We start from the raw sequence: 13,673 nt of genomic DNA, 5'->3' as shown, positions 1-13,673 counted from the left end.
GTCTGTGCCATTGTCACTGGGGGCAATTTCCTTATATTGGAGATTGTCAGGGCAAGAACCTTCCTCCTTTTGCCACCAGCCTCCTATAGAAACGCAACAGGGTTTGGATGAATGTGCGTGAGAGCATCGGGCCCCTCTCCCAGATGTCCCCTACTCGCTGCGCGTACTGGGCCCTCTATGGCCCTCTCCCCCATGGACAGTATGCTGATTATAATAGGTGTAGTTAGTAGGTTGTGAGTTGGTGGCATGCTGTTGGTTTCCACTGATGAGTGGGCGAGAGATTGTATGTGAGACCTCAGCACTCTCAACATGGGTCGCGATGTACCCAGGATTTAACCTTCAGCTAGGCATGAGCTAGTTTCCCAGCGTAAATCATACGTTCTTATATAGCGCCTTTTCACCGTAAGGTCTCAAGGCGCTTGCTTTGGGAACCCGTCCTGGCCTTTCCCTGCGAGATTACCCCTACTGGGCATCCCCAAGGTGAAGACCAGGCATCCCGCCGCGGGGGGCCGTAGTGGAGATTAAGCAAGCTATTGCCCAGAGTTGCAGAGTGTGAACCCATGATTCAAGTAGGCACCGAGACGAGAATTATCGAGTCTGTGGACATTTTGAGCTCAAGACCCTGCCGCGTCGGGGATTGAACCCTGGTCCCGGGTCTGACCTCTGCATCAGGGACTGCCTCCTCTAACCGGTGAGCCACGCTTCTCTAAGGACAGAGGAGACGGAGGAGGGATGGATCTCACACCGACTCAGTGTCCATACTGCCTCACTGCTGATTGTCTACAGTGTGGGACACATCTGGGATACTGCTAGGGAAGGAGGAGGCGCCCCGGCTATAGTGATCGAGAGTTACCAAGACGTCTTGTAACTGCATGAGAGAGAACGAGCTTCTAGGACCAAAATGCTAACTGTCGCGATATTAGGTGAACATGTTTCATTTCTGTGCTGAGCTGACTATTCCGGGCACTTGTGGTAGTTCATAGAGTGGAACTAGTTACTGCCTGGAGTGGCTGTGGTTAGCCGATGCGTCGGCTCCTAGCTGGTCTACACGAGTGGTTATTGATGCGGTGTACAGTACGTGTAAACAGTGTCCCTCAACATTGATGTCCAATTAGAGGCACTAAGTGTTATAATGTGGTGCTGTCTCAGAAAATTTTATCACCCACAATGGAGGTTTGGCGGCAGGTGACAAGGTAGCGAAACTCCCTGGGCTTTTCAGGCATAGTGGTGCAGTCCATGAACCGCTTGAACGTAATTGGATGTTGGGCTTTGGGGTAGATGGGGCTAGGGAGCTATTTGTTGCTTGGGAAATAGGCTGGTCACCATTTTGTCTAAGGGGACACCTTGGTCACCTGGGCAGGAGGACCTGGGCATGAGCCTTATACTCTACAACTCAGCAGTACCTCACACATACTGCCCTTGGAGAGGGGTTGTCACTGGGATGGGAAACCATGGCTCTGTTTGTAAGCAAGATGCATCAGAGCGCATTGGCCATTTTCTGGAAGCTACACAAATGTGATGTATGCAATATATCTATCCTAACTTTAATTAGAACATTGGAATGTTGGGAGCTCCATTGCAGACAATGGAGTGCTCCCTGCTTCTACGGGCCGGTAAAGGCCCGCAGAGCAACATTCCAATGTTCTTCAAAGGCTTCTCGAAGCTCGAGGGAATTTATATCCCCTCGAGCTTCGAGAACCCTTTGTTTAATTTGTTAGAACATTCTGCCCTCTAGTGGCAGAATGTTCTAATAGCCTTATAGCCCTTCGTAGATGGGCTATACCGCTATTAAAGTCCCTCTCCCTTGTTAAAGGCCCTCGCCTTCGGCTCGGGCCTTTAACGATTCAGCGGGCCTTTAATAGCCGGTATAGCCCGCTACGGCGGGCTATAAGGCTATATTAGAACATTGGAATGTTGGGAGCTCCATTGCAGACAATGGAGTGCTCCCTGCTACTACGGGCCGGTAAAGGCCCGCAGAGCAACATTCCAATGTTCTACAAAGGCTTCTCGAAGTTTGAGGGGATTTATTTCCCCTCGAGCTTCGAGAACCCTTTGTTTAATTTGTTAGAACATTCTGCCCTCTAGTGGCAGAATGTTCTAATAGCCTTATAGCCCTTCGTAGCAGGGCTATACCGGCTATTAAAGTCCTTCTGTCTCATTAAAGTCCCTCGCCTTCGGCTCGGGCCTTTAACGATTCAGCGGGCCTTTAATAGCCGGTTTAGCCCGCTATGGCGGGCTATAAGGCTATAATAAAAATGGTAAAACATGCTTGGTCCTACCCTTTGGTTCCACTGTCCTACTGTAGCTATTTGGGACAGTAGAGAAAGTGATGATTCAGAGGGGACGGTAAACCCTTCATTTTCATGCTCTTCAGAGGTCGCCTTACAGTAAGCAGGAATCGGCTACGTTCAAGTGCCCTAGCCTCTACCCTCTTTTGAGTTCTCTTGGTTTTTGTTCCATTTCAGATGCCATCCACGCCAAAGCACAAGCAGCTGGAGAAGAAAAAGAGCCCAGACGTACAAGCTGGGGGAAAGAAGAGAACATCAGACATGGTAAATGAGGCATCGAGTACTCTTGTGTTGTCACTGGCACCGCAATGGGGCGTTCTGAGCACCATCATGCGTTCATCCGCTGTTGTTTTTGGTTGGTGTATATGCATGTGTTAATTAAAATGCCAAAGTAACCTCTTCCCCTCCATTCTCCTGTTCCTAGCTAACAATGCAGTTCCATTTCTGCGTGTGCTGAGGCTCGGCCCTTTCGATTGCTTTTTGGTTCTTCTTTTCCAGTTTGGAATCAGTCTGTCAGAAACTCCTACCCCCCACCTTTTGCCCCCTTTGGCTCGTAACTGTGCTGCTACAGCCCGTTGTTAACCCTATTAGATAATCACTTGCCAGTATGTTTGCCTGGATCCTTTGAGTCAAGTGTTTTGATTATTGCCTGAGTGGGGTGGAGCCTTCCTCTATAAATCAGTCTATCACCATCTATTGATCAAATACATGAAAACTCCGCAAAACTGTCACTCAAGCCCATTCATTCCAATTGCGCAACTTCTCTTGAATCCAGGTCTTAAACAATTCAAAGACCATCTCCTCTCTTGTTCTCACTGAATCTATCCAAACCACTTAAACAGAGCATCCTTCAATCAGAGCGTCCTTCGACCAGACTGTCCTTGGATCAGAGCGTCCTTTGATCAGAGCGTCCTTTGATCAGAGCGCCCTTCCATCAGAGCGCCCTTCCATCAGAGCGCCCTTCCATCAGAGCGTCCTTCCATCAGAGCATCCTTCGACCAGAGCATCCTTCGACCAGAGCATCCTTCGACCAGAGCATCCTTCTACCTGAGCGTCCTTCTACCAGAGCGTCCTTCTACCAGAGCGTCCTTCTACCAGAGCGTCCTTCGACCAGAGCGTCCTTTGACCAGAGCGTCCTTTGACCAGAGCGTCCTTCGACCAGAGCGTCCTTAGATCAGAGCTTCCTTTATCAGAGCGTCCTTAGATCAGAGCATCCTTCGATCAGAGCGTCCTTCGATCAGAGCGTCCTTCAATCAGAGCGTCCTTTGACCAGAGCGTCCTTTGATCAGAGCGTCCTTCGACCAGAGCATCCTTCGACCAGAGCATCCTTCGACCAGAGCATCCTTCGACTAGAGCATCCTTCGATCAGAGCATCCTTTTACCTGAGCGTCCTTGTACCAGAGCGTCCTTCTACCAGAGAGTCCTTCTACCAAAGCGTCCTTCGACCAGAGCGTCCTTTGACCAGAGCGTCCTTAGATCAGAGCGTCCTTAGATCAGCGCGTCCTTAGATCAGAGTGTCCTTGGATCAGAGCATCCTTCGATCAGAGCGTCCTTCAATCAGAGCGTCCTTCGATCAGAGCGTCCTTCAATCAGAGCGTCCTTTGACCAGAGCGTCCTTTGATCAGAGCGTCCTTCAATTAGAGCGTCCTTCAATTAGAGCGTCCTTCGATCAGACCGTCCTTGGATCAGAGCGTCCTTCGACCATAGCATCCTTTGACCAGAGCATCCATTGATCAGAGCGTCCTTGGATCAGAGCGTCCTTCAATCAGAGCGTCCTTTGACCAGAGCGTCATATAATACATATAAGTCCATTGTAAAAGGTACCATAGGTACCAAAGTCTCGGTGACCAGGGAAGGTCTCTAAGGGCTGCAGCACTTATTGTGCCGCCCTAGAGGCCCTGTACTTTACACACACACTGCCATTGCAGGCTGCGTGTTTTGGTGTAGAACAAAGTGAAGATTCGACACGGCACACATCCCTGTGTGCCATGTGTACGACCCACTGCCCTAGCATAGGTAAGCCACCCCTCTTGCTGGGTGCACTATACCATTGGTGAGGGTACAGGTGAATGAGCCCTGTACCCCTACAGTGTCTAAGTCGTTTCTTAGACATTGTTAGTGCAGTAATGCCATAAAAAGTATATGGTGCTGGAAGTTAGTCATTACGAGCTCCACAGCGCCATAATGACTTTACTGAAAAATGGGAAGTTTGGTATCAAACTTCTCAGCACATTAAACCCACACTGATGCCAGTGTGGGATTTAATGAAAAATGCACCCAGAGGGCATCTTAAAGATGCCCTATGAAAAACAAACTAACTCTAGTGTCCTGGCTGAGTGGCTGGTCGCCAGCTGCCAACACCAGACATGTTTCTGGACCCCTGGGTCGAAAGCCTGCCACTCTCGGGGTCCTGAAACAAAACACATCCTGGAACAAGGTGCCACACCTCCTCCCCCAGGATGGGCAGGGGAAACGAAAGGGGAGCCTCAAAGGCACGCCGCCTTTTTGAGGTGCCCCTGCCATTTGCTGCACCCAGCAACTGGCTCCCACTGGTTCTGACCCCCCACTATGGGTGGGAGAATGAGCGGGAAAACCAAGTTAGGCGGAGAGGTGTGCCCACCTTTGCCAACCCCACCCCTCAGGTGGGGGAGGCGAGGTGAAGCACAACTCTCAGTACACGCCATCTTGCAGATGGGGGGATCCAGCAAACCAGATTGAGGATTATGCCCCCTCCAACTGGAGGGTGGCATACTATAGGGTGTACCCACCCCAAGGAAGGGGCCAATTGGTCCCGACCTATACCTACCTGTAACGCCCCTAAATTTAGCGTTTAGGGACAACACTGAACCTTGCCTCCTCAGACAAGAAGAAACAAGAAGAAGAAGGACCCAAGAGCGGTGCTGAAGAAGAAGAGGAGGGCACCAACTGACTTGGCTCTAGCTCTACCAGCCTATCTCGACCTCGACCTGCTACAGCGAAATCGCTTGTTGTCCTGCAGCCAGCAGCCCCCAAGAACCCGGAGGACCTGCCCTGCCTTCCCAAACCAGACAACATCTCCCATGAGCACAGGATTTGCTCACCCACAGCAGCCGCGGGTGGGGGCGCAGGTGGGGGGTCACACGCGGGGTTAATAAAACAAAAGATTTTAAATTACCTTTGCCTCTGGTCCAGCGTCACGTCTCCTCTGTCTGTGCTCACTAGAAGCAGGCAGCCTCCCTCTCCTCCCCTAGGCCAATCACTACGCTGCAATGGTAGCGTTGTGATTGGCTGTGACGCCAGGCTCACAGGCATCTATGTGGAGGCCATTTTCTCTATGTAGGCCGCATGCAGCCTACATAGAGAAAATGCAGAGTGTGCCTGACTGGTTTGGTCGGCCATGGGGCCAAGCAAACAGTCAGCGCCCACAACAGTGGACAAGCCACCCCACCCCTCCCCTGCCTGGAGCAGGAACGAAACCCACCCACTCCCAACCAAAGCCTGCCTTCTGTTTTCTCGCAGTGCAAGAAGCAGAAACATAAAATGGTATTCATAATACCATTTTCTGTTTCTGCTTCTCGCACTGCGAGTAAACAGTGGGGCGACGCCTATGAGGAGGAGTCGCCCCTGACTCACAGACTCTGGTTCTGTCCAAATCCACGAGTCTGCACTACCCTGCACCCGACGCCCACGGCCCGAGTTCGATTGGGCCAACACCACGAAGAGGTCTCCCGGAGATCCCCATCTGGGGTTCCACTGGACTCTGTGCACACTATACCTTACTTTGGTATAGTTTATACGGAGTCAGCTTCTTGCAGGAGGACATTATAGAAGATTATTTTCTTTCGGCTAAAACCATCACCTCTGTTTGAATTGTGAATAAAGTCACATCAAAATTACACCTACACAGCCTCCTCGCTCCTTTTCCCGCCCCTCTCTCCCTCAACTTCCATTGGCAGGCGACTCAGTAAAGCTTCGGCTTTGGAGACTTGATTTACTCTTACAAGCAATCTTACTTGATTCACGTCTTACACGCAATATCAAAACTCACAAACCAACCCAAAATATCAGTCTCTACCACACACACATACGACAAGCTCTTTTTGGAACTTCGGCAGGGAGTTCTTCAGAGTACGAGGAAGAATTACCTTTCCCAGAGCTAGATTTTTCTGCTGCACCCTTGAGATTTTCCTTTTCGAAGGGTATTAGCTGTTTCTCCAAATGTTCTTTCTTTTCCCTCTCCTGTTCTCTATTGTGCCTTTTCCTTTCCTTGTCATGCCTCTCATTGTCAGTTTCCTGCCTCCTCTCTTGCCCTTGCTTTTCCTCTTGAACACATTGTTTCTCTTCTCTTGTTCTTGGTGAGCTAATTCCTACTTCTCCCTCCCAAACTCTTGGGCCGTTCCTTCGTCCTTACACTTTGCTTTTTGAAGAGCCAACCGCAAAGTCCGGATCCCAGTCAAATGTAACCCACTTGAGGAGATGTTGCCTGGAGCTGATGATAGGGGTACCCTTGAAACCAGGGGTGGGATTGTTTCGAAGAAAAATTCAGAAAGCATCCTTTATGGCGCACATGGGGTATGCCTAGGGAAACGTTACAGTAATCAGGAATCAGCCACGCTCAATTGGCCTAGCATCTACCCTCTTTTTTGAGTTCTCTTGTTCTTTGTTCCATTTCAGATGCCATCAACGCCAAAACACAAGCAGCTGGAGAAGAAAAAGAGCCCAGACGTACAAGCTGGGGGAAAGAAGAGAACATCAGACATGGTAAATTAGGCATCGAGTACTCGTGTATAGCCATTGGCACCGCAATGGGGCGTTCTGAGCACCATCATGCGTTCACCATCTGTACAAAAGGTTTTTCCATAGCTAATATATGATATGTCAAGCTTCATCCACAGCTGACATCTGATATATGATGCTTTCTCCAGACCTGAACAGTGATGTGGTAAGCTTTCTCCCGGCTCATGCTTTGATAGGCTGAGCTGGATCATGGTTCGGTAAGCTTTCTCCCGGCTCATGCTTTGATTGACAGGCTAAGCTGGACTACGGTGTGGTAAGATTTCTTCTGGCCCATGCTATGCCAAGCTAAGTTGGACCACGCTGTGGTAAGCTATCTCCCGACCCATGCTTAGATAAGCTAAGCTGGACCATGGGCTTGTAAGCTTTCTCCCGACCCATGCTTTGACAAGCTAAGTTGGACCACGGTGTGGTAAGCTTTCTCCCGACCCATGCTTAGATAAGCTAAGCTGGACCATGGGCTGGTAAGCTTTCTCCCGACCCATGCTCTGATTGACAAGCTAAGTTGGACCACGGCGGCGTAAGCTATCTCCTGGCCAATGCGTAGATGAGCTATGCTGGACCATGGGCTGGTAATCTTTCTCCCAGCCCATGCTTTAATAGACAGGCTAAGCTGGACCACGGTGTGGTAAGCTTTCCCCCAGCCCATGCTTTGATTTATAATGTAAAAATAAATTAAACATATATATGTATAAAATATAATATATATATATACTTACCTAATAATATTTATAAATAATTATTTTAATAACTTATAAATTGTTTAAAAACATATTAAAAATTGAAAAATACATATATATATATATATACACATACACCACTAATATAAATAAAAAATAAAAATATATATAACAAACTAAAATATTACAAAAATGTTAATCCTTTTAAAATACATTTTACACTACATTAAATAAAACAGTAGAGAAAATATTGCATAGCGGAGGGGATAAAATTCCTATTCCTACTCCAGAGAGTGCAACAGTAGGGAAAGTGTTGGACAGCGTAGGGGTAAAAATTACTATACCCACTCCAAGGAGTGCAACAGTAGGGAAAGTGTTGGATAGCAGAGGGTTAAAATTAACATACTTAACAATTAAATAATCATTAAAGTAAAATAACCAATTAATAGTTAATTAATAATAAATTATTTATAAATACTAATAAATACATATTCATAATTACGTTATTATAATTAAACTACTTCCCACACTATTCCCTTATAAACCCACAATCCACTCCTAAAAAAACACAATTAATATAATTGCCTATTAATTAATTAATATTAATTAACCAATTAGTGATTAATTAATAATACATTTACTAAAAAATATTAATAGATACAAATGTATAATTACTTTTTTATAATTAAATCACTTTCCACCATATTCCCCTATAAACCCACAACCAACTCCTAAAAATATAACACAATTAATATAATTATCTATTAATTAATTCATATTAATTAATAACCAATTAGTAAGTAATTAATAATACATTTATTAAAAATAGTAATAGATACAAATTCATAATTACTTTCTTATAATTAAATTACTTCCCACCACATTCCCCTATAAACCCACAACCCACTCCTAAAAATATAACACAATTAATATAATGATATAATAATCAATTAATATTAATTAATAACCAATTAATAATCAATTAATAGATTAATTGAAAGTAATAATGACTTTATTGTAATTAAATTACTTCTCACCCTATTCCCCTACAAACCCACAACCCGTTACAGAATTAAAATATGAAAACATTAATTTACATAAAAGTAATTACTGCTAATAATTTAACACATACAAAAAAAACTACACGTAGACCAAAAAATTACATCACCCACTTTTAACACACATACTAAAATACAAACACTAATATAAATATCGATATTATTAACAGCGATATTTTTACAAACGATATTACTGTCTTCGAAAATAAAAAAATACGATATTTCTTAAATTACTGTCAATATTCTGGTCCACGATATACTTGCTGTCAATATTCTTGTACCTCGATATTTCAAACTCGATATTGTTGTAGGTCGAAATAAACAACTCGATATTCTGTCTGTACACCATGGGAACCACAGCCTCTTGCCAGATTTAGATATGGCTTCATTGGATAAGTAAAAAGCTTCCCTTTGAACCAATACGACTCTGGGTCGATCTGTAACATCCCAAGCGATGAATGTTCTCACAGACTTTACTACATTTCACATTTTTATATCAAATAGACGGTGTCTTTCCACATCTGTTTCTATTTCCGATTTGAGGAAAATGGCCTTGAGTAGATGCTATTCATTTAGAATCCCTCTCTCCATGGGGGTCTGTACTAGAATAGCTCTGTTTTTAAGACTGTCCCTTTTCCACAGCAAGTCTTGTTTTTAAATGGAAGGTGCTAGGATGAATATTGTAGTGCTTTGTATGTTGGACTGATCATTCTTTCAAGAACTGTGGATTTATTCTTTTATGATGTTCCTTGCTTCTATATTTATTCGCATGATTATCACTTGATATAATCGAATAAAGTCATAAAGAGTAGAGGGAAAGGTCACAACCAATCACTTAGGGTGTCCATTACGATCCGCCCGCCACCGTAACGGAATGCGGGACCGTCCGAAAGGGGTGCGGCAGTCCCGCACCTGCAATGAGGATGCCACTGCGGCGGTGGCATCCCCCATTCCCAGCATTGTGGCGGGCGGTGCTGTGAGTAACAATGCAAGGAATGCATGTTGTGCATTGGCATGCACAAGGTGACAGGTACCATGTGGTGCATGCCACCTTGTCCATGCCAATGCAGGGGGTACCATAGTTACCCCAAATGTGCACCCCCATCCCCCCAACATCGTAGGGGCCCCCTATGGGCTCCCAACAGCGAAGACCGCATGCCTTTTCCATGGCGGCATCGCCGCCAGGGAAAGGCTAAACTCCGCCCTCATCATGATATGGATGGCGGTGTCTTACAGACACTGCCACCATATTGTGGCAATTTTCCCCCCGGTCGACGTGTCAACTTGCAGAATAGCGGCGGATGGTCTTCCTGTCCGCCGCACACCCCCCAGCCATCCTAATGTGGCGGGGGTGAATCATTGACGGATGGCAGGCAGATTGCACCCGCCGGGCCGGCGGGGCAATCCGCCCGCCATCCTAATGGGCCCCATAGTAATGAATCCATCACAACCAACCACTTAGTAATGAAGCCAGGCTCCCTCTCTATCGCCTGGTGATGGGGACAGTTGTGAGCCTAGCGGAGCAGTCTTACCCCTTTGAACGAGTGATCCTGCAACAGTTTTCCGAGTGGGGGGGTGCTGCCGTCAGTGTTAAATCACTGAACTCATTGGGAATGTGAAAAATCAAAGCACCACACACAGAACAAGTGCAACGAATGAGCCCCGCCCAGGAGAGCGGTCAGGGTGTTGTATGTTGCTGATGGTGCATTTTGGAGCTCACTCATTTACAGACAGCACACTTTACATTGAAATGACCACTACATTTGCACAGACATGCAGCATTACTGATAAAACTGTATATCGTATAAACATTAATGTGTGGAAATCGGTTTCAGCGAATAAGTACCATTTGACATCCATAAGTATAGTGTCTTGATTTGTTTTGATCCTATTAAAAAATCTTTGTTTCCATGGCACCTCAGAAGTACAGAAATTGCTTACCTTGTGCTTTGTTAACATCTGATATATTTTGAAATATTTGTGCTGTTCATTTACAGATATTTAAGTTTTGTTGTGTTTTAGCATTTCTTTTACATCCTACCACCTTTCCTTTCACACTCCCTGTACCTCAGGAAGATGTTCAGATAGTTCACTTTACAAAATCCTCTATCTTTGCAGTCAGAGAAAGAAGAGTGAACCCCAATCTCATGTTAAAAGAATAAGCAGCAATTTGTCAGAAGACATATCCTGACATTTGACATTTGACCTCTGACTTTGAAAGCACAGTAACTGTGACAAGATGAAGACAAAATGTAAATGTAAATTGATACTTGTATAGCGCACTACTCACCCGCAAGGGTCTCAAGGCGCTTGTACGAATACCGCTGTGGGACCCATCCTGGCTTTCCCTGTGAGGTGTCCACTCCTGGGCACCCCCAAGGTGGAGGCCAGGCATCCTAGCGTTGTGGGGGCCATTGTGGAGATTAAGCAAGCTATTGCCCAGAGTTGCAGAGTGGGGCTCCATGATTGGACTAGGCACCGAGGTGAGAATTATCAGGTCCGTGGAATTTTGAGCCCAAGACCCGCCGAGGCGGGGAATTGAACCCTGGTCCCGGGCTAGCCCTCTGCATCAGGGTCTGCGCTTTAACCATTGAGCCACACTTCTCCACATCTTTATTGCGCATTCACCTTCTGAGCTCCGACATGATTATTTTTGGGGGTGCTGTTGTGACATTCCCAAGTTCTGAAACTTAAGGGACAGGGGCAGGACAACTTCTTCCCACTCCAGCACATAAAGCGAGGCTGACCTCACACCCGCTCAGTGTCAGGATACCTTCCCAGGTGAGAGTGCGCTATTCAAATCCTCATAACATAACACAACATGGAGTCACACTATTACACATTCTCCAAACCCCGGAAGAGGTGTGGTGCAGCAGCCAGGGTGCCTGACTCCGGACCACGGGGTTCACGGTTCGATCGCCGGCAGCAGGTCAGCCCAACACCATGTGACTCTGGGCAATAGCTCGCTTAATCTTCCCGAGGGCCCCCCAGCGCCGGGAAACCACTTTGGAGGTAGCTGTGCGCTTTACAAATTCAATGTTATTATTATCATTATTATTATTATTATTATTAAATGAAGTCAGTCTCAGCTTCTACTGCTCTGTTACTAGGCAGATCCAAGCCCCACTAACTCACCGTAGAGCTGGTATAACTGCCTTACACCTAAAAAGAAACTTGTAATTATGTTAAGTTCCATAATCTATTGGGCACCATTGCATTTATGTCTACATAAACCTTATTGCAGTTACGTATGATAATTCAAATATTCCACCTTCTTACTTTCTATCCACAGCCAGCAGCAAAACAAGAAGAAATATTTGACACTGTGTATGAAAATCTATGAGCGGCCTAAAGACTGCACCTACGTCATGTCCTAAATCCGGGGCCTCAACGCATCATCCATTGGCAACTATGGTCTTGTGCCCTTTCCAAGATGGCTGCTACAGGATGACACCGTCAAACACACAACAGAAGATGGACCGGGTATAAATCTCATAAACCAGCTCTGTACGTCTTGCACCGTCTTCCAATGTCAGTCTGTCTTATCGGACAATCTGTACCTGCCCGGAGGGCTGGTCTGACAGCTCAGTTTGTGGGACAATATTTACTATTGCTTTTTATAATTTTACCACAAACATTGCCTGCTGCAAGCACATATGTATACTGCCTCCCATGCATTCCAAAATATCTATAAAGCATGTCATCGCAGGTTCAAAACTGCCCTGATTTCTAAATGTGGGCCACTTTTTTTTAGCTGATTGATTCACTCACAGGGCAACTTTTATTTTGGTGCCAAGGCCTATTTTCTGTCCCAGTGCAACCCTGCTGTCTTCTTCCATCTTGAACTTCATAAACACAATGTCCTCAGTCCTCCTGAATTGTGCCTTTGAGATGTTTCAACAGCTCATTCCCGGATTGCTACACAAATTTGTGACACAGCAGACACAACGTGAACTGAATCTTGATCTTGGTTGATTAATAAAGACAGAGTTTCCAACATGCCTCTCCTTGTGAACTGGTTAATATATCTGCAGTGCCTGCAGCCTAACCGTCCTACTCATGATAACTGTTTTTGTTATACATACAAACTTGTTTTCCTCCTCTCCTGAAACAAGAGAAGACGTCCTATAAGTTGTCACTAACTTCATCGTCTCAGGTGCAGAACAATTAGAAAGAGATGCGGAACAGAGGCAAAGATCCCAGCTGTGGGACCATTGCAGCCTGTAATGCACTTTTAAAACTGCCAATTTGACCAGGCAAAACAAACTTTTGGCCGGCCTAAACCTTCCATTTTAATGCAAATAATGCCATAAGGTAGGCCCTGAAAGCCTGTTTTCTTACCCTAACTATTTGGTGCCTGCCGCCAGTGTCCTGGGTCACATGACTGTGATGAGCTTAGCTTTTCAGCTTTGTCTTTAACTCCCAGACAATGAGATAAAGGGGACAAGGTGGTAGCAGGACGGCCATCCTGCCATGATGGTTGGAGTTGGAGCTGTTGCCTACCCCACATACATTTCAGAGGGTTTGCCTCCAGCACACATAAAGAAACATGACACTAGTTTTTTCTCACCCCAGACTTCCTGGTGCATTGGCAGGGGAAGGCACAACTTTCCAGAACCAGATGTGGGGGTACCCTAGAAGATTCCTCAACTTCAAAGGTTGGCACAAGGTATAAGTATTTGACCCTCAGAACAACTCTTCAGTACAGTCCTGGACATGTATAAGACGTCTAAAGGACTGCCCTGCTGCTACAGGAGGACTGCCCTGCTGCTTGAGGCCTGCCTTGTACCATAGACTGCCCTGCTGCTACAGGAGGACTGCCCTGCTGCTTGAGGCCTGCCTTGTACCGTAGACTGCCCTGCTGCTACAGGACG

General features: G+C 46.1%; 1 protein-coding gene across 1 annotated transcript in view; it reads left to right on the top strand.

Moving 5' to 3' along the window:
* The window catches only part of NFAM1 (NFAT activating protein with ITAM motif 1), a 47,274-nt gene extending 34,478 nt beyond the window's left edge, over positions 1 to 12,796 (top strand). The window contains exons 6-8 of the mRNA XM_078669766.1: positions 2,466 to 2,552; positions 6,942 to 7,028; positions 12,092 to 12,796. Of these exons, the coding sequence (XP_078525892.1) occupies positions 2,466 to 2,552; positions 6,942 to 7,028; positions 12,092 to 12,142 (225 nt within the window). The 3' untranslated portion in view covers positions 12,143 to 12,796. The remainder of the gene's footprint in view (positions 1 to 2,465; positions 2,553 to 6,941; positions 7,029 to 12,091) is intronic.
* Positions 12,797 to 13,673: the final 877 nt, after the last annotated feature.

This window comes from Lissotriton helveticus, chromosome 12 (genome assembly GCF_964261635.1).
Source record: "Lissotriton helveticus chromosome 12, aLisHel1.1, whole genome shotgun sequence".
Lineage (NCBI taxonomy): Eukaryota > Metazoa > Chordata > Amphibia > Caudata > Salamandridae > Lissotriton > Lissotriton helveticus.
The sequence above is the reverse complement of the archived record's forward strand: the minus strand, read 5'-3'. Positions and strand labels throughout refer to the sequence as shown.